We start from the raw sequence: 22,151 nt of genomic DNA, 5'->3' as shown, positions 1-22,151 counted from the left end.
TGATGCAGCTTTATCACATACAGTCCACACACACTTGCACAAACATTCACACAGATTCGTTCTCCTCGATGCTGTGCTCTGTGTCACTCTCAAACGCACAGAGAAACTCAAGTGCCCACTGTGAAACCACACTCCAGCGCACATTCATCAGGCCTCAGCGTGCCACACGATGACTCTGTGTGACATGAGGCTGTCATTTGCTAACCGCTTTTATCTGTTAGCAATTAACTATGTCACTGTTTGTGGTGCGGCCCGCTATGGAAACAATGCGACGGTTTAGATTTCCCAGCGAGCAGTGAAGTTGCTTTCCGCACCATCACCATCAAACCCATCACGGTCACTTATCACATTGCAAAAACATGTTACTTCACACCGGACGTTGTTAAATGTGAAAGTGAAGTGCCTGAAGTCTTGGCAGTTTTTCATGAAGATTCTTTTGAGTGCATTAAGTGACGTGATTGATTTTTCTGTTAGCAGCAACAGCCGTTTGTGTGTTAGCAGTTATTATTACCGTTAAATGATAGTCATCCATTAACCTAATTTATACAAATTGAACTCTTGATTCCCCAGAGTTACAAAAAAAGTATCATTTAGTATCATCATAGTATCATTGTGTTGATTTTTTTTTTTTTTTGTGTGTGTAATTTTCACCCCATCATCCACAACAACTTTGGGTCCATCCACGGCCTCGGCCAAATTAACTCTTATTAGCACCAGTCACACACCCCTGTTTGCTTTCATACAACTCTCATTTTTGAGTTAAATAATTTTGTTCTTATTTTGGCCAACAAATTAAGCCAGGGGATTTGGATCACCCAGTGTTTACTATGAGCGGTTTCATGTGAGTGAGAAGACCAAAATAAAAGTTTAAGGATTAAAAAATGCTACATTCATCTTCAAAGCTCCATAGATTTAATTCATTACATCACACTACATCTGCCGCGTAAAAATAGCAGATTATGATTATGCCTGGACCACGTAACTCTACACCATGCTTACATTTCCTTACAGACGGGAATGTTTGTTCTCTAGTGAGGACCTCAGTCATGCCATTGTGGCACTTTGCACACCACTGTGTGTGTGTGTGTGTGTGTGTGTGTGTGTGTGTGTGTTTGAGTGATTCATGCAATACTATTCGTGGTCTGACTGACCCTGAGGTAACATAACTCACTCTGTGCGTGTGTGTCCACTATGACACTGTCCAGGCACAAACCCAAGACACAGACAAACATTTCAAATGCGTTCTCACCAGGGAGGTGGTGCTGAATGATGTGAGTAAAATATAACCTCTTGTTAGTGACTGTCAGCAAATGCACTGACAAATAAGAATAAGTTGCATTTCCCACCCAGAAAAACCTGTTGTCATGAATTCTTTGCAAAATTCTGAGTTTAGCTTCACACACACACAAATTTACACACATTTCCCATAATGCCCCTGACCTCTCAGTTTACCGGAACTGAGTCAGGAACACTGGGGCGGTCAGAGGCTGTAAATTAGGAATTCCACATCTGAACCACACGACTCAGCTATTAGGGCTTCATGGAGCGTGAACTTGTGTGCCTTTGCTCTTAAAACGCTCCTCCCAGTTAGCGAGGCTGCTTCTCTAGCACAAGCAGATCCTCCCTCTCTCTCTCTGGGTTCTGTTCATTATTCCAGACTTCTAGAAAATCATAACTTGGAAGATTGGTCTCTTGGAATAGATTACTAATATCTGTTAGTCAAAAGTGTTCTTTCAACTCAAGATTTCCAAACACAATACATCTTAATGTGAAGCTGTCGCATCACAAGAATGTGCTCAAAGAGACGTAGCCACTTAAAAACGTAGATGTCACAAAGATTAATCACTGACACTTGACATACACGGGGTTCATTTACAGGAAAATTCTCCTAAATCTTCTGTTCCCTGCTGTGTATTTATGGATACAGGCAGTCATTTCAGCCATTTACCTCTCAGACATGTTATGTTTAAGTGCTCATCTACCTGGTTCAGATTGGTGACAAAAGCAGATCAGTTACATTTACTATTATTTTATTTAGTGACATCTTTGGTGTAGCTGTTCACCAACAGGTCAAATAATTATTTAATAATAATACAAATTTTTGACCTTCAAGCAAGATAAAGAGCAAAGATGCCAACCATTTGATGGTTTCAGCATCTTAAATGTGATGATATGATGCCTTTCTCTGTTTTATATAATTGATCTGATAATCTAATTCTAAAAAAAATCTAATCTGCGGCAAAACAAGCAATCTGAAGACATCAAGTTAGGGTCTGTGAAAAATGTGATGGACCTCTCTCACCATTTTATAGACAAAATGTTTAGTCGAGAAAATAATCAGCACATGAATCAATAATGAAAATAATTGTTGCAGCCCTGGCAGGCAGTTCTCTTTTCTTTGTACTTTCAGCTGGTTGCTATCACGGCTGATGCTTCTGTTTATGCAAAACGAACAGCTGTAGCTGCTGCTAGATATGGAACCTTACTCAAGGCTGCTGTGTGTTTAGAACGCCAAATGAATATGGAGTTGCTATTGTGCTTTTTCAATCTGCAGAGGAGAGTAGCAAACCCAACTCTTGTTTAGGCAATATGAGAATGTCACAGATTATTACTTAAAACTCCTCCAAAAACACTGTGACTATAGCAATTGAATCCAGCTGCCAAAAAGCTCCTCACATTTAATGGTTGGAAAAATATAGTGAAACTAATAGTCGTACGTGTCATAGCTTGACAGCATACAGAGCGCACAAAGAAGACCGGAGACGGCATGACAATTTCGCATTTCATTACATTTTATTTTCACTCTGCATCATAAAGGGCATTTTCCTCTGCAGCTTGCTGCCATATGACAGTGACAGTTTTACTGTGGATGTATTGGTTTGATGATGGAGGATTTGATTGGTTTCTTCTTTTTTATGTCAGCCAAAACCATACAACCAGCCAGAGGCAGGCCTGGAAATAGCAGACATTTGCGTGTGTGTAATAATGGAAAATTGTTATCATATGTTGCTTAGGCTGTGAAGGTGAAACATACCCGCCCTCCCCCTTCCTCCTCCTCCGCTCCTCTGCCCTCCCGTGGGGCTCAAATGTCCACAGATCAGTGTGTTTCTGGAATGAGGGATCACAGAGAGGAACCTGCTCACTGTCCAGCGTCTCAGATATCTTCAAAATGAAAGTGATGTGGAAAAGATGTTGTACAAGATCAAAATGATCAAAGTGGCAAATCACAAAAATCTTCAAGAACCAATTGAGCAGATGTTTGCAAATGAGTCTAATGTTACACAGAGACTGTTGTTTGGGTTCAAAGTTCATTTGCAAACTCTGGCCAAAGTAGCTCACTCCTGGGCTCGAAGTCCTTCACTGAGGGTTTAGTCTGATGCGGTTGCTGAGTGATTATAAAATTGCACGTTGTTCGTTTTTTACTGAATTTCAAAAGGTCAGGCGTATAAAAATGTTCCAGTTCTTTCCAAATATTTCACCACCTCCAAAACTCTGAGTGGCCTCTCACTCTCCAGTGTCATTGTTGCTGGCTTTTGAAAATGTAAACCTAGAGTGCTGCCCAAAGCAATATTACATGAATGAAAAGAGAGCTGCTTTTGTTGAATTTGGCCTCCGCGCTGACACTCCCACGCTAATACTCTTTTTCTTCTTTCTTTCTTTTTGTCTTTCTTCTTCAGTGACAGTTTGACACCACTTATAACAGCTCTTTCTTTTCTTTGTGTGTGTGTGTGTGCGTGTGCGCGTGTGTGTGTGTTATCTTCAGGTAACACCTGGCAGCAAGGCGGCACAAGGTGACCTGTGTCCAGGCGACACAATCCTGGCTATCAACGGCGACAGCACAGAGCACATGACACACATGGAGGCTCAGAACAGGATCAAAACCTGCACTCATCAGCTCACACTCAACATCAGCAGGTACGGAAATGTGAGATTAAGATCATCTTTCCCTAACTAACAAGTAGTCTTTAAATAGGAATTTCATCAAGTTTACACACCAGCGTCTGTTTGGAGGTATTGGGGAATTGCCTCGAGTGATGTAACTTGAATCATCGTCTGTTGGGGCAAGTTTGGTAATGAAAACAATCTGAGAGTGTGGAGTTAGAAAGAAGTGATCTTACCAGACCTCTGTAGCCCGCTCCTCCTCTCTGCTTGAGGCTAAAATCTCTGACTGAATTGTCGGCCGTTGAGTTGCATTGTGGGTAATGTAGGCTTTATGTTTTGAGTAAGTATGATGATAGAGCTGCAGACTCAGTTTTCATCTGTCCGTCATGACTCTGACAGTGTTTAAGTATTGCAATGCTAAAACCTGCCAAACGCTAACCAAAGATGTTTGTAATGATCACATTGGATGTTTGGGTAGGAGGAGTTGTGGACACACACACACACACACACACACAGGAAAAAATGTACAGTATGTTTATACTTACAATCTTACAGTTTATTGTAATTGCTTACAGACTTGTGATTTATGAGCGATTGTTTCTTCAGAATATGTGTTGTATATTCAGTCCATTTGACCGATGGGAATTATGACATTGGATATCAGGACATTTGGAACATTAGTCACTTGCTAATCAGTCGGCGGCTGCTTATGGCTTTTGTTTTAGGCTCATTAAGTGAATTGAGTTGAGAAACTTGACTGATTTTTTTATGACTAAGGTCATTTATTGCCTCTCGTCCATAAACACATATTGTTTCTATTCATGGTAGGTCTGCTCAGCTTGGCACAGTTAAGTCATAGGGACAGATGACAGTTTTACAACAGTTACAATGATCGACTCTCTGCTCATATAGAGCGCTGTCAAAGTCAATGAGGCTTGTACATACAGTAAGTCAGACAGTGACCTTCAGAAATGGACTTCACAGGTTGATTGAGTGCGTTTTACCAGTTCATGGGGTGGAAAATTATCTTCCACTCTTCAGTATAATTTTTAGACCTAGTATGTGAGGATGGATGATTTGGCCTTAAGCGGAGGACAGGACCAATATGTTCTGTCAACATAGCAGTGCGGAAATCATCTGTCTAAACAGTTAATGACGGGGTGGGGGGGATAATCAAGGAAAAACTGAAATGTCATTTGCTTCCCACATTTCTATTAGATGATTACTTTAGGTTGCAAGAGTACTGGAAAGTGCAGAACGAATCTGGCAACCTCTGAATCCTGTCCTCTCAGATGAAGAACACTGTGGTTTCAGCCTCAGTTAGAAGTGACAACTGCCAACTGGTGCTTCAGCTTTCTCCTTTTAGGGCAGCACACGAAGCAGTCTCTCTCATGGTTTGGAACATGAGGTTGACTTTCAGATGCAGTGGAAATAAGAATTTAGTCACGGACTAATCGGAGCCGTGAGATAAGCAAAGATTCTCACATGCAGGAACGCTGAATTCAGACAGAAAAGCATTTATTTCTTCTGTCACTCTGCACGGTTTTTGTGTTTTATAGTATGCACTCTAGCATGCAGCAAACCCTCCCTTTCCCCTCAGCCTGTAGTAGAAACCATCTTTCCATATATCAAGCTGAGCGGCTAAGCGTGGTTTGTCCACATAAGGATAGTAAATTTATTTAAGGATACATAAAGTAGTATTCAGCGCAATGACCTAGGGAGCTCCTCTGCAGCTGCAGGAGCACGAGAAAAGGGCACTCCCACACTTAACCACTTGCACCTTAATGTACCCAAATTCAGCTTAAATTTCCGTTTAAGGAGTCAAAGTTGTTAAACAAATCACTGAATGTAAGAAGTTATTTAGTGTGATAAAAAGCAGGAGCGCTTTAGAGTGATGGATCTGAAGCTAAGAACTGATTCCATTAGCTGACCTTTTGCTTCACAGTCATTCTTTATCTGCGTCTTTGCTGCTTCACTGGAGCACTATCACATTTACACTGACAGACATATTCAAGAGTTTTATGAGACGTTTTGTTATGGATACACTCAAGTGAAAAATGGAAGATATGTTGTGCATAATTTCTTTTTTTTTTACACATTTTCCATGTAGTCTTAGGCGGACATATTTGGTGTTTTTGGAAACCTTTTGATATTGACCATAATTTCAACTGATGTAATGCGGGTCTGAGCAGTGCTTGTCAACAACACTAATCACTATAATGGGTGAGGTTGAAGAGGTTAAAATTATTTCAGTGTTTGATATAGTGTCCCATTTTTGAGGAAGGATATCTTGTTTCCTGATGTCTATTCCTGAAAAACTAAATTTAATTCAAATTCAGTGACACACTCAATGGTGTGAAACATAATATTTGAAACTCATTACGGTCTTTTAACTACTTTATTTAGCTGAAAATTAGTCCACTAAATTATAACCACGTGCAAACCACCAGACATAGCCATGCTGTTCAATAATCCTATTTAAACTGACAAGATAGCAACACAGCAGAGGCAGAGCAGGGCTAGCTGCTGGTATGTGACCTTTCAGCAGTATATTGGTTGAATAATTGCAGTCTGGACTGCTGGATAGGAGGAGGTGTCTGAGAGATAGCCATGTACCTTTGAGCACAGAGCTGAAATGAACTGCTGGTAAAGTGGAAGCAACAGGGGTTCAAGCAAAAGATTATTTGGTCAAAAAGACAAGACAGCAGACAAAGAAAAAGAAAGTGTTTAAAAAAGTGGGTGGCTGAAGGTGGAAAATATGAGAAAAAAGAAAAGATAACAATGGTGGACAGAGAGAAAGACAGAGACCAAGACAGAGAGAGGGAAGTGGAAGCCAAGTAGAGGAGTGGTGAATCAGAGAGACCAAGTGAGAAATCCACATGGGCTCTTCTCTGCCTAGAAGGCTGTTTTACAGCCAGTATTTTCTGCTGGTTGCTTTGCTGGAAATTCAATTACACCGACTACACATTGAAGCTCAGAGTTGGAGTTTCTCTCCCTGAGATAGAGGACATTCGGTATCACGAGTTTTGAAATCAATTTTGTATATTCCTGCTGCTGGATGTAATGGTAAAAAAGGAGATGAAGGGAAGCAACGATAAAATATAAAACGAGGCTGGATATGGGTAAAATGTTTTACAAAACAGTTCTTTTCAACCTAAAGCGAGGTAATTAAAGCATTACATTTGGTGTTCCAAACATCTAGTGTGAGGTAGCCTTTTCCCCAGGAAGAATGTTGCGCAGGAAGTCTTCTTAATAAACAGCAACAGTCACTATGACTGAGCAGACAAACAAAATAAAGCTGCCCACATAAGCACGAACTTTATCAAACAGGATAAATTAGGTCACAAGTTTTGGTTGCTAATTAACCACCAAAATAAAAGAAAAGTAGTCATAAAAAAGGCACAATAAAAAATAAACTAGTAGGATTCAAATTTTTCAAAACCTGGAAAGAGTTCTCTGAAATTCAACGAACTGTGAAAAAGCAGCCACATGGTAGTGTATTCTCTGGTTGGTGAATAAGGTCCAAGCCCTATGTTATTAATTATGCAGACAATAGGGATGTCATATTCATATGTAAAAGATGAGCTGCTTGTTATTTACTGAAGGAAATGTGAAATTTGGGATTTATTGGAAACAGTCCTCAGTTGTGGGCTACTGAGGATTATTTGAGTGCAACCATTGATTCTGGGGGGAAAAATGGGAGTGACTTGAAGAACCCATGCTGACTCACTAGAAAATAATATTTTAGAGGACAACAGTTCTCAGCCCTCATTAAAAGACAACGCCATAATATACTCCAAATAGTCAAGGAGTCATAGAGGGAGAAACAGGAGACCTGTAATTTCGTGTTGCTGCCGATGGACAAATATATGAGTTTACACGTCTGCTGTGAACCGAAATTACTGGATGCATCTGAGCTTGAGGTCTTGTGTAACACAAGAATGTTCCGTTTGTAATGTCTCTGCATTTATTACTTTCATAACCCCCGTTTTTCATAATTCCTATTATGTTGCATTTTTAAGAGTGCTCTGCATCGGGGGATTTCTGGTAAGGTGCCCCGGGAAACTCATGAAAGCTGAATAAGAAATAAAGAGGCTTCATTGGGCAGGCAGCTGCAGTTGTTTGTGAGGATTTGTCCTCCCACAGAGAACACTGTCATAAAAGGGAAATTCAACCAATATAGTTGGTAAAGCTATAATAATAATAATAATACTAATAATTTAGTTTTAGATGTCATTAATCTGTGCGCATGATTCCGATTGACTTTGATAATCCCTGACTTTTCCTCTAGCGCCACCATGAGGTTAGAAGTTTTGACTGAAATGTCTTGACAACTATAGGAAACCCTTCAAGATGAATTGTGTTAACTTTATTGATCCTCTGACTTTTCAGCTAGCACCATTATCACACTATTCTTCCAAAAAGATATTATCTCATTTGGTGTTCCTCTGATGATGGTGGAGAGGGCTGTCTAAAATCTTTCATGGGTGTTCAGTTGTGTTGAGATCCAGTGACTATGGAGGCCAAAGCAAATGATTCACATAATTGGCAAACTTATCAAACCATTCAGTGAGCCCTCATGCCCTGGAAGCATCTTCATTCAGTGTGTTTCTACGAGTGGTCGACCAATATGGGTTTTTCAATCACTGATTCCAGTGCTGATATATAATGCCGATATCAAAACAAAGAAAAGTAATGCACATGATTCTCTTAGCCATTAACGTGTTGTTTAAGATGAAATTTTTGTTAATGAATTAAATAGAAACATACATTGGGTTAAGCTGTAGATTTCAGAATGTGACTAGTGTTTAAGGGAGAGTGGGGTACAAATGGTTAGAATTGACGTCATTCAACTGCATTCTTCTCTACAGTATAACAATATATATTTCATGCTAGTCAGTAATGGTGTCAGATTAGATCTACTGTCATTTAGGATGATATATCAGCCTCATAAGTGCAGATGCCGATTATCTCAAAATACCAGATATCGGCCTGATCGGCCGACTGATTAATCTGTCAATGGTTTTTACAGTAATTTATTCCACTCTTTCCATTTGTTTTTCACACCTCTATATACCACCAAAGAAGAAAATTGATGCGTTACCAATATTAATAACTGTAGAAAATTACGGAGGAAAGAAGACAAGGAACCAGAAAAATAGGTCTTAGGTCACCACTTTTCCCGCAGCTTTACATTTTCCATCAGACCTCCCTACTGATGCAGGCCTGTCAATGCTCCACTGTGAGGTGAAACACCCTTGCTAGTTTCTGTTAGTTCCTGGCAACAGTGATCAAATGGAGCTGTGTTGTCTCGCTGGGGAGGGAAAATGTCTGCTACTCCCGCCACACACACACACACACACACACACACACACACACACACACACACACACACACACACAGTAATGTCAGAGGACCTGGTCAGACACACATGGCCCATATTAGAGTGTGTCATGTCTGCTTGGCTCGGCCTGTATATCCTCAGACTTAAACAGTGTCTTTGAATACATGAACCAGCTGTGGAGGAAACTCCATTTTGTCCTCCTTGTTCTACTTTTCATCTCTCTTCCTTTGACCTCTTCATCCAAGACCTTCATGCCCCAGTGTACCATCTCCCTCTCCAAACCTAAATCCCACTACACTTATCTGCTATTTCTTTTTATATCTCCTCTTCATCTTTCATCTCTTCCACCCTGCCTTCACCTCCCTGCAGTTTCCCTTCTTATGCCAGAGCTTATTGGAGAAAGCTATGTGGTTGCCGAGGCCTGAGAGACAGATGATGGTGGTTGGTATGTGTGTTTCCACCGCTGGTCAGGATGTTCGGAAAGAGTCCTGCTGGTGTGGCAAGTTAAATGTGCTGAGAAATGGGACATGATGCCTGAGCTGTGTGTGTTACTCTGACTGTGTGTCTTGTTCTCTAAAAAGATCTTGAGAAACAAGGACACCCTACTGTCTTTGTTTCAACTGGATTTCCTGTTGAAAAGAGAATTTAGGATTAGGTCCAGGCTGGAATAAAGCTTGCAGATGGTTTGGAGTTTAAAGGGTCACTTCATCCAAATAACACAAAGACATACAGTATATCTAAACATAGATATAGTTTCAGTTTCATCATCTATGTGGTTTTTTTCTTCTACTCCAATACAATGGAGTAGAATTTCATAGTCCTGATTAGTAACAGACCTCAAAACGTTTTCATTGGAATTATAGTTTGTATATAAACTCAGCAAAAAAAGAAATGTCCCTTTGACAGGACACTGTAGTTTAAAGATAATTCTGTAAAAATCCAAATAACTTTGCAGATCTTTATTGTAAAGGGTGCAAATAATGTTCTTCATGTTTGTTTAATGAACCATAAACAATCAATGAACATGCACCTGTGGAATAGTTGTTTAAACCCTAACACCATACAGACGGTAGGAAATTAAGCTCACAGTTATAAAAACTTAAAACTCTACAGAGAGCTTTCCACTGACTCTGAAAAACACCAAAAGAAAGATGCCCAGGGTCCCTGCTCATCTGCCTGGTTCAGTTTCCACTGTGGCACATCCACCAATGTGTCCCTGAGCAAGACACTTAACCCCTTGTAGCTCCAGAGGCGTGCAACCTCTGCCATCGCAATTGTAAGTCGCTTTGAATAAAAGCGTCAGCTAATTGAATAAATGCAATGTCTGTACGGTGAGATGCCTAAGAAAGCACTACAGGGAGACAGGAAGGACAGTTGATCGTCCTCTCAGTGGCAGACCACATGTGACAACACCTACACAGGTCCACACCAGATTTTTACAATGATTTTTGATTTTGACCCCGCCACACCCCCCTTGGTTCAGGGACACATTTTTCCATTTCTGGTTCTCACATGTCTGTGAAACTTTGTTCAGTTTATGTCTTAGTTTATGTTTTATGTTCATAGAAATGATATGTTAGCTGAAAATAAAAGCAGTTGGAAGTGAGAGTACGTTTTTTTTTTTTTTGCCGAGTATATTATAAATGACATCCATTGACATCCATTTTCTTGGGGACACAGAAGAAGAATAAGTAGATATTCTCAAAAGAAGACTATCTGGGTAACCACTAGCCATAGTGTTTTTTGTGCTTTTATTGAATTGAACCTTTAAAACCTTGGAATGAGTGATGAAGTCCACAAAGTGAAGTAGCAAATGTTTCTTATGTCATCTTGTCTTTATGTATAGGTTATCATCATTACCATACGTTAACCAGCAAAATAAATGTAATTAGTGGTCGATTAAAGTAGCAAAGTGGTCCAAAAGTTCCCTCACTAGCTTTTTCAGAGCTTTCAACCGCATATCACAGTCTTCAGTGGCTGAAAACAGTGTTTTACACTTAAGTGTGCGTAAGTGTAACCAGTTGGCCACATCTCAGTTCAAAGATGGTCTTGATTTGGATTTGCATCAGTGTCTCAGTTGGGGTTGATTTTACACATTCAGTAGTGAGGGGTAAGGCTAGGATCAGGGGTTTAGGTTATGTATAATGCATGTAATATGAGTGCATATCTGAGCCCTGCTGAGAGAGAAATACAAATCTGATCATTATCTGGAGAGTAAAATCAAAGCAAAACACAGGGCAGATGATTCAGGAGGAATCAGAGAAAACAGGCAGAGAAAAGGCACAGAGTCAGACCACTCCAGTGGAGGATTTGCCCCCGCTGTCTCGCTTTGACTCCAGGACCTGTGACTCACAGCTGAGGAATTATGCACGAGGTTGCATGGGACCAAAGGAACACAGGACCGCAGCTGGGACAGAGACAAAAAGAAACCCCCAAAGCCCGACCCTACTCACACTCATGCCCTTCCACTACCAGCACCGCTGCCTTCTCCTCCTTCATCCCTTCATCGCATCATTCCTCTCACGCTCTCCCAAGGTCTCTTTTTTGTGGTAGTAAACTCAACATCAATGGAGTTTGAGAGGCTGGTTTACAGAAAGGAAGGAGGGAAGGGGGACAATAAACCTCCCTCCCCTTTTTCCTTCTTTCATTGATCTTGTAATCACCCAAATGCACATTTTTCCGAGTGACCCCCTCAGGTCTGCTGATGAAACCCCTATAACTCTTCTTTAAAAGGTGATTGTCTCCCTCTACATTTAAACTCTTCTCACATTACAAAATAACATAGAAGCTGCTCCGGTGGGGTCTTGTGCTGTAAACCGTCCTTTTTTCAGATGGGTTTGACAGAGCGAGGCAACAAGCAAGACTCTAAGTGAACCCTGAAATGTTCCGTGATCAGCCGCATCTTAATTTGAGGGCACTTGGTTTTTTAGTCTTCTGTCGAACATGCCGATCCTGTGCAGCCAAAGTAAACTCATCCACTGCTCCAATAACCCGATCTCCCCCATCAGGAAATTAAACCTGGCAGGGAGAGGTCAGGCAAGGGAAAATATGACCAAAGGAAAGAATAGGAAAGTTATCGTGATGACCTGAGACTTTCTTCTTTCTCTTCTGTTCCTTTGTGTGTTATCCTTTTTGTTTTTATACTTTTATCTCTTTTTGTCTCTTACCCATTCGTGGTCAGGTTTCTGTGGCTGACTTTTATGGGGGTGTTTTGTTTGCACTTTCATAATCCTTACAGTACTTTTCTGATAATATTATGTGATTTTTACAATTCTGTTGCTTTTCTAAGTTCCTTATGAATGAGGATTGTCAAACATATTGTGACCATGCGAAAACTAAGTAACTTAACATATTAGTTACTAAAATGAACACATGTGGATTCTCTATATTTAAAAAATTTGCTTTTCATGTGGTGTGTCTGACTTTTCTTTCAGTGTTCTTTCCATTTGTCTGTATTGTTCGACATTGATGTATACAGTTAATAGCAGAAAGGGAGCTGGTGAGAGAAAATCAAAGACGACAGGAATGCATCTGGGACTATTCACCCCTACCACATTTAACATCATGAATCTTTATTAAGAAACACACAGATCAGTCCCCTCAGAGCAACTTGTGGCACATCAGCTAGACACAGGACGTAGTAGTAAAGACGAGATAAAGCCGCTCATTCTGCAACTGGATTTTAATAGAAAACATTCCTATCCTTAGCAGGACGTGGTGATCATCTAATCCGAAAAGGCTATGAAGGGTTTTGCGGCTCAGGCTAGATTCAATCTTATGTTAGACAGAAAAACAGACATGGAGAGAGAAAAAAGAACAAAGTTACAAACACGATCAGCAGGTTGATGAATGTGTAGCAGTGGTTTGTCTGATGTGGACAGCAGGACCCTGATCCCTCACACACTGACTGGAGGACACGCTAAAGTGGCAAACAGAAAATACATATAGTTCATTGTCCCCGATTAAACTTGTGTGCAGCAGATTGTTTCTTTCTGCTGTGTTTGTTTATGTCACGTTTTATTTAAGATACTCCAAAAACAGATTCCCTTCTGGGGGAAATAAAAAAAATAGTTTATGTCCATTGCTCAATATTTGAAGTGTGAGATTTCATGTAGTTAAAAGCATGAAGCCTGATAACTGAAACAACAGCCAAAACCGTCATGTTTCAAGTAGAATATTTTTTAAATTACAAATACATAACTGCCATCCCTCTTCAGACTGACCCACAGTATAATGAGTGCAGCAGTGTAACGCTGTAAATCCCAAGCTGGTCGCCGCTCACAGTTTCCACTCACACCACAGCACTCACAACTCCATTATTATGGATGGACGATAAATTCCATGTTTCTGTCTTGCACTTCCAAAATGTCAATTCAAATAGGCCACTTCAGACTGAACTTTCACTCAATTCAATAGGCTGTTTGTGCGGTAACCATGAAAACATGAAGGCTTTCTTCTTTCCCAGGATTGTGGAGCAATTGGCGGGGGGGTCAACCTACGCAGTAGCTGTTACTCGTCCACCAGACACTCACCGCCTCATAAGAGCGCCCTTGATAGAAACACCTCTGTGGTTCATATCTGAAGCATTGCCTCAGCTCTGCCAACGCTGTGCCAGCTGCAGCCTGATGACCTCACCTCTTTAGACGTCATGTCTCCCCACTGTGGGGTTGACAAATCCATGCGCGCACGACCTCGCGATTAAGAGTTTTTATGTTTCTGCGGATGGAAGTGTCAAAGAAAAGAGGGTAGGTGGGTGAAGAGAAGCACACTCACAAAGACACGCTGTCCGTCAGTTACTCTGCGTGATGTCCTGGTCTAACCCTTTTGGAAGTTGATGCTTTCCCACTTAGCAGCCAACGCCATGGCAACAAAAACCTGAATAAATAATGAATTTCCCTTGGATGCTTTTTTATATGACATGCAAACTGCCACCACTTCAGCATATAATTTGAAAGTAAATGAGGAATGCAAATGAAGTGTTAATGGTGCCATTGGTAATTAATCACCGTAACAGTACACCCTTAGTTTCACCAAAGCATTTAATACTCTGTCTTTTAAAGAAGGAAATAAATCATGTGGTCGCCTGCTTATTCATGCACAGTAGGCCCATTCAGCAGTGCTGTAAATAATGTATGTTATCATTGTTGCCAGTAAGTAAGTCGTACTTTTTTAAAGTAAATGCAACTGGAGTCCATTACTGCTAAACTAAGCAGGAGGGGGGAAAGCCTCAGATACCAGTAATTCAGTTTTCACAACTTTTGAAAAATCCATGGCCCAAAATGAAATGGGTATTTCCAAAAACTGGATACTTCATACGGTGGAGTTATGATGTGATGATGACTTTATCTTTGTACCAGTGGGAGGACGCTGGAACGTAGCTTTATCCCATTCTTAATGTGAAAACCTGCCAAATGTAGAAATCCACATCCTCACACACATATACATACAGACACTCACTCATGCACAGCTACCAGTACAGTATATACTTTGTTAATTGCAGCTATGTGTGTGTTTTGGACAGCAGTTGGGATATCATGTGACACAAACACCGTCATCTTTCCCAACTTACAGTAATTCTAAGAGGATTAAAGTAAATAGTCTCTACTTTCACTTTTTTTTAGTTTCTGTTTAAATATTCACACTCCCAACTAATTACACTTTATACACTGGATTTTCTGTGGAAAGCTGTCAGCAAAGAAAAATTCATACTGCTCAGCAGAAATGACAGCATACTTTAACACGTGGGTGTTGGATGGCACAAGATTTATCTGATTCTCTTTCTCAGTCTCTCACGGTGTTGTCTTTCAGGTCGGGATCAGGAGACAGAGTGTGGTCGCCAGCAGTTAGTGAAGATGGCAAGACAAGCCCTTACATGGAGCCTGACTCACAGGTAAGCACTGTTTACTCTAGATCTCCTGAAGCACAAGTCAGAAAGGCTTCTTTGGATTCATAGTCATACTCACTGGGATGTCAGAACTGATCTGTGTGAATTTCACATGCTTCCAACACAGTTTCTGTTCTGGGATTTTGGTCAGGCCTTGGCTGAAAAATAGACTTTAAATCCCATGTTATGCAAAATCCTAGTGTGTCTAAAGACCACCAAACTATGAGAAAAAAAAAAAAATATCCTCTCTTTTTTGTCTTGCTCAGTCAGTGAGTGCAAGCACACATTTTGAATTTGGCTCCCTTCTTGACATGAACGAATCTGTCTAGCATAGGACCTCCTCCAGCCCTTCAGCGCAGTAGATGGCCCCAACGTCCATCAGCGGTCATTCCATCTAGCTAGAGCTGGGGGTTGTTCAGTAGACTTATGTCTCGCAGAAAGTGCTTTTGTGGTTATAAAGGAAAGTTAAATATTTTCTGGTTTTCCCTCTGATATCCTGCTCTGCCTCAACTCTGTGATTTATGAAGTTTCCTCTGTGATTTATGAAGTTTCTTGATGGACAGATAGCTTTACTTGTTGCAAACACTACAGTAATCACTAGCTGCCGCTAACTGTAGCTACTGTTATCAGCTGGCTGTGCCTGAACCAGCGGTTCAAAGCTCCTGTACTAACTGTACTACTTAGAGGTGTAAAAACCAACACGCCCCCGGAACACCAAGCTTCCAGTCCGGGCAGAGTCAGCTGACAGGGCAGCATGCTGCTTGGCTAACTGAGCTAACAAGCTAGCTGCAGCTACCATTAGCAGTAGTTAGTGGCTAAAGTATCTGCTAACAACAAGTAGAGCTATCTGTCCATGAGCAAACTAAATTAGTGAAAGTTAAGGCAGAGTAGACAAAGAATATCACAGGGAAAACCAGAAAATATATTCTCCATAATAAATTATCCAGTTTTACCAAAGTCATGCATGGCAGTAGTGATGCATGTGTAGTAAACCCTTCCGTCAGTGGATCCAAACGGTTGGCATTTTGTTTCCCGGCTCGGCTGTTAAAAGCAGACGATTGGCTTTCTAGCGGGAGGGGTTTAATAACCGCCATCTTTGCCGTTACGGACTTTCCCTAAAGAGTTGTACTGAAGATTCTTAAAGTGGCGCTTCTCCTATGTCTCTGGCCAGCTAGGTCCTGCTATTCTGCAGGCTTCCTGGAAGTTGACCAATATGAAGAAAGTGGACTTTTAGGATGGGCGGCCTTAAAGAGACAGGAGCTTAAACTTAGTGTTCAGACAGAGGGTGAATAAAGGTGCTGAAGCAATTGACAGTATGAGAATAATAATGTGTTTTTTGAATATTAAGCATGTAAACATTTTCTGGTAGACACCAACAATAACAGTATGAATGATTTAAGCTGCATATGCTTATTAGTTTTCTCAAAAACGTCAACTTTAGCTTCCACCCTCCACCTGTGGCGAACTTGGCAGAATTTTAAGATTGCAATCAGATGATTCTTGCAGAAATGCCCCTTGGGAGTTGTAGTAAACTTCTCCCCCCAAAGTGTTTATGCAGAGGAGGTTAATGATATTTAATTAGTATCTCTCAATGCACTGGGGGAGGGAAACGTTGCTCTCCAAGAATGAAGGACAGATCACGCACTGCAAGGTCATCTGTGGACCTCAGAAACATATCTCAAAACCTCAAAAAAACAATGATGCCACTTGGGGAAAGAGAAATGTTTTTTTTGTGATAGCTAAAGTGACCCTCTAAACCTAATCAGCTCATTCAGTGTTCAGTAACCCTAGATGAGACGTCAGCTGCAGTGAATTCTTAAATTTTATAATTATTTGACATAACAATGAATACAGTTCGCTGGGTGTGAGGCCCAAGTCTTCTCAGTCTGTTTACATCATAAACAGAATCCATGGAAACAGTCACAACACTCGATCCATAAATTTTGTGTACACTATCATTCACATGATTATATATGAGATAATGCACCCCTCTGTTCACTGGAATGGTTATGAAATAGTATCTTGATTGTTCTCCATTCGTACGAGCTGCCAAACGGATATTCAAGGCATGATGAACTCTAGCAGATGATCTTTTCAAAATTTTCCAGTGCTGGCAAGCCAACAGGTTTCTAAGCACAGAGAGAATAGGAGGTGTGTGTGTTGTATATATCTCACATATGCTGTGAGTATGGAGACTATGTGACTGAAACAGACAGACAATGAGCATATTGTAGCTCCGACACGTGAGTGTTCATTTGTCAAGTATTGTGTTGAAGGTAGTTATGGAGTCAGGACTGATCTGTGTGTCTCCCAGCCCTCGCTGCGGCAGGGTCTCTTTGTCTAAACAGGGTGGAACAGACACACAAAGAGCTGAAGTGAAATCTATCTGTCCACTCATCGGTGCGAGTTTGAAACCTTACCGGAAATTATTCTTTTCGGTGGCAGACAAACGTGTAAAAGGCTTCAGCGTATGTAATTCATGAGGGTTGTTTGTGGTGATGAGATCAGAATTCTCATCAGATGAGTCCTTTGTCTGACATTAAGGATATTAGCAGCATACTCTGGGACTTTTGTTGTGAAATGACTAATCAGTAAATTGCTGTATTTTTGTGTTATAAACCAAAATTAAGCTTAAGTATTACCTAGTCTGTTGGTCCATACTGAATATCTTTTGGATGGATTGCCATGACATTTGGTACAGATAATGTATATATGGTCCCCAGATGATTAATCCCAATGATACATTCAGAAGTGTCCTGATACTAGGATTAAAAATAACTAAAAATAATAGACAAATAAATTCCCCTCTGCTTTGCATTGGTGTTCTTTGCCTTCTAGAGGGGGGTTTTGGATACCAGGAGACCCTGTTCAATATCATTGCTTACGTAAGTGTGACATTCACTGTTAACTGTAATGTGTCCATTTTCACTATGGGTTTAATCAACACAAAATACATTAAAACAAACATTCCACGCCACCTACAACACAATACTGTGTACGTGAATACGTATCAAATAAAAACATGTAATCCATAGTTGTCAATGGGCTCAGCTCAGTAATCCCATGTTCTTCCTTAGCTGCTGCTTAGCTGCACAATGGTAGAAGCAAGCAAGCCTTGTCCAATAAATGGGCAGAACTCTGCTGCAACACTCTTCATCTTGCAATCACAGCACCAGCTTGGGTCTTGCTTTGATTAAACCGAGGAAATACCAAACCTGAGTGAAAGGACCCATCAGCTACAACTGTTTAAACAAACACAGACATGCATGATAGGAGGGCTTTGCTTGTGGGTAATATGAGAGTAGCAAATCTGTCTCTCTCGTGCTCTTTTCTCTCCCCTTTGCCTCTCTTTGTATCTCTGTAACATCTTATCCTGTCCTTCCTCTCTCCCTCACTAAAGTCTAAAAATGTTCCCTGGTGTCTTATTTAATGAGGTGAACCTGGACGGCTGGAAACCACCAAGTCAGGGCCACTTTATTGTCATGCTCAGGTGGATTCTTCTGAGCATGAGCAAGAGGAAACATCCGATCCCGGGGGTCACATAAAAGACCAAGGCTCTCTCTTTCTTTGTTTCCTGCTGTATTCAGAAATGGCTCGAAGGGCTACACTGACACATAACAATGCTGATTGTTCCTCAGACACGTTGGAAATATATATCCACCGGGGCTTCTCTCACACAGGCTGAACCAAATCCAAACTGAACTATGTTGGCCTACAGTCACTGCAATCATGAGCCAGTTTGGACAACATGAGCAAATTTTACTGAATCAAATCGCTGGATGAGGATCACAGCACAATATCTGATTGTGCTGGCAATGATTTAAAGCAATGCGTCTGTCATCTGCAACTTACCTATCGCTATGTGACCTGCAACAGGGGGACTTATGCTGAAGGAGTACAGTTTGGCTAGCAGGGTGAGAACGGAAACCAAAGAGGCATGCCAGGACCCTTCAACTTAGGTATTAACCAAACAATTTTTCTGGACAATGACCACAATTATTTTCTGGCCAGCACAGGCATTTGTTGGTGTTTTTCGCTCCGCAGATTGACGCCATTAACTAAGATTGTTGTAAAAGTAGCATCAGAAGTCAAAGCATGTTTTATTATTGCAGTAATGCCACCACTTGAGCCTAATAACTAGCTCCCGAATAGTTACGAATGCAATGACGGCATTCTTCAGGACATTCTGTAGTTAACATTTTCCTTTTTATTCACTGACCCCTTCTTGTTGACCAACTGGCTATTTTGGAAAGTCCAGTCTCACTAGTGGGAATTAGCTACTGAGCCGGAAGTGACACATGGAAGCTATGAGGTGTTTCCTTTCACCTTGGGAACACAAGAGACTCTCATAAAAGTAGATGAGGAAATGCTGTATTTTGGGGTATAAGTAAGTGTATGAGTCAGTGCTATTGATATGTTATTGCAGCAACATTTTGAGTAATTCTTCTATCAGTTTGGGGAATTCAGTAGGAATGTATGATGTGTGTTCACTGTGCTGGTGTCCTGACAAGACTGTCCACAGACTACCAGATGTCATACACAACTTCCTGAAATAGAAATAATTTGATAAAGAGGGGTGGCAATGATGAAATAATAAGGAGGTGTCATAAGTAAAATGGCACGAAGTGCACGTGTAGGTTTGACAACCAAATTTGGACTTAAGCTCCACCGTATAGCTTGGGGATGACAAATGAGTTATAATCAGATGCTTTGCACAGCTTCCAAATATCATGCAAAGAAATACAGTGAGCAACTTAAAATGCAATATCAAGCAAAAAAAAGTTGTCTTTTGTGGCATTTTTGCTTTTTTTCTTGTCAGAAGTCTGTCTATCTCATACATGTGTTGTGGAGATGTCCCAAGCTTAACCAGAACTTTTATTTCAGGTCATTGGCTGGCACATGGTATCTGAGGACATTATCCTTAACAAAGCCAATAGTAAAATTTAAGCATTGGGAACCTTACTTGCCCTACATTTAAATGGAAAGAGAGCTGCCCTCTATCACTCCATATTGCATTAACGAAATGATGCAGGAGCTAAAATTAGACAGTCAGTTTCTGAGCTGCATATCAAACTTTTAATGTGGCAGCCTTTTATCTCATTTGTGGAAGATATGCACACAGTATGATATCACTATTATTTGCCATTTACTTATATTATTTTTGTGGTGGAATGAATGTCCATGTGGGGAAGGATCATAGAGGGAGGATAGACAATTGGGGTGGATGTAAAAAGAGGAGAGTAAAGTTATTTCGATTGTATGTTTGGACCCCTTTTTGTAATGAAAACATTTGTTAAATAAGTAAACCTTGTTCAAACAGAAGTGTATCTCTTGTATACTTCTGAATAAACCTTGGTATACTGAATGTTGCCAATATCAGAGCACTCTTGTTTGGTTATTTATGAAGGTAAGATTCGCTCAACTTTAAACATACTCCAAATCTTTCCCTCTGGTCACCCCTATGTCCTAGAAATCTACAGTCATCCTGCTATTAATATCATCACTTATCTTATGTCTACATTTTTTCCAATGAGAAAGACAGTTAAGAGAGAAAATTCCTTGTAAATGGTTATCTTATTGTACATCTGTCAGACCCACTCATGGAGCAGTTTTATGCAGAAGTAAAGCAATACCACCAACTACTGACATTTCAGGTTTTCAAAATTCCTTCCCTTAAATTACACAGTGGAAGCTTCAAGTAGGTAGGAAGGTTAAAGCTAAACAGTATTTTTTGGCAAGCAATCTCAAAATACCATTTAAGGCGGCCACCCTATTATTAAAGTGATAGCTATTGTGGCCGGGCACTATGGCCTTGTGGAAAGAATGAGGCTTTACAATGCGGAAGCTGAGAGTTCTGGATCACACGTCATAGAGGCTTCCAGTCTCAGCCCAGGAGCTGGCAGCTGAAGGCGAATTCTCCAAGATAACATTAATAGGAGCTGACAGATGCAGTCCTTGCATGACTTATACACCGTAATTCCTTCACTTCTTGGAATTGAATTTTACTTCAGACAAAAAAATGTATGCATGATACAAATTTGTTTTATGAATGGAACAAGGCATTTGCTTTCCAATATCTGTCATTAAGAATAATTTGCCTTTTAAAAACACAAGATAGTATTAACTTAAAAATTTGATGAAGTTTAAGAGTTGTCAAAGATGCATATTTACACAGAGGAATAATAAATACTGTAATGAACTAGGCCAGTCAGAATGATAGATTTTGTTGAAAAACTGGATAAAAATTCACAACAAAAAGACCTTAAAAACATGTTAACAATATGGGGCCATTAAAGGGTTTAGAGCATTCTCATACATTGCCAAAATATATGTACTGGATCCCCTGCCAGGGAATCTCAGACCAGTGTAGCATTACTGGGGATTCTTTTTTACAGCTCCACATTCATTCAAACAGCAGGCCTTTTAGATCACAGACCTGTGACCCCACTTATTTGGTTGTTTGTGTTCAGTAATCAGCCAGTAATCCTCAAAAATGTCCAAATAAGTCCTTGGGTTTTCTTAATGGAGCCCTCCCTGCTCTGCTTGGCTGTCGGCGTGCTGGGGGAGTGGACGGGGTCATGGAGAGCACTCTCTGCTGGGGTAAGAAGGTCCAGAGAGACTGCCGCTGTCCAGGCTCATTCAGATTTAGAAGATTTAGAATAACCTTTCATTCTCTTTTTTTTTTAATGATTATAGGAAGATTTGTTTTACCTTTCTGCTGCTTTTCTAGGTCAGGGTTACAGGGGGAAGTAGACTTAGTGACACAGATCCCTAAACTCTGAAACAACCTGGAACTGTATATAAACTGTATTTTTCTAGTTTTAGTCATCTGTATTAACCAGCTAAATTGAGAATTTATTGAGAAATGGGGTTATGAGGTGCAACCACATGAGTCCATAGTGAACCACATTAGAGAGATGATTAATCTGGAGGTATAAATAAGTCAGTGTGAAAATTGTTACCCAAAGTGTCCACTGTATTTCGCAGAGATACTACTGTTCTATTCTTAGACAGCAGTTTTAAGGCTTGGTCAGGCTAGCA

The 22,151-nt window shown here is 40.5% G+C and overlaps 1 protein-coding gene across 1 annotated transcript in view; it reads left to right on the top strand.

Moving 5' to 3' along the window:
* The window catches only part of pdlim4 (PDZ and LIM domain 4), a 53,303-nt gene that overhangs the window by 10,832 nt on the left and 20,320 nt on the right, over window positions 1-22,151 (top strand). Inside the window, exons 2-3 of the mRNA XM_046039612.1 lie at window positions 3,764-3,915; window positions 15,035-15,116. Coding sequence (XP_045895568.1) covers window positions 3,764-3,915; window positions 15,035-15,116 — 234 coding nt within the window. The remainder of the gene's footprint in view (window positions 1-3,763; window positions 3,916-15,034; window positions 15,117-22,151) is intronic.

Source organism: Micropterus dolomieu, linkage group LG23, assembly GCF_021292245.1.
Source record: "Micropterus dolomieu isolate WLL.071019.BEF.003 ecotype Adirondacks linkage group LG23, ASM2129224v1, whole genome shotgun sequence".
Taxonomy (NCBI): domain Eukaryota; kingdom Metazoa; phylum Chordata; class Actinopteri; order Centrarchiformes; family Centrarchidae; genus Micropterus; species Micropterus dolomieu.
Note: the sequence above shows the minus strand (reverse complement) of the source record. Positions and strands in the feature narration are given on the sequence as shown.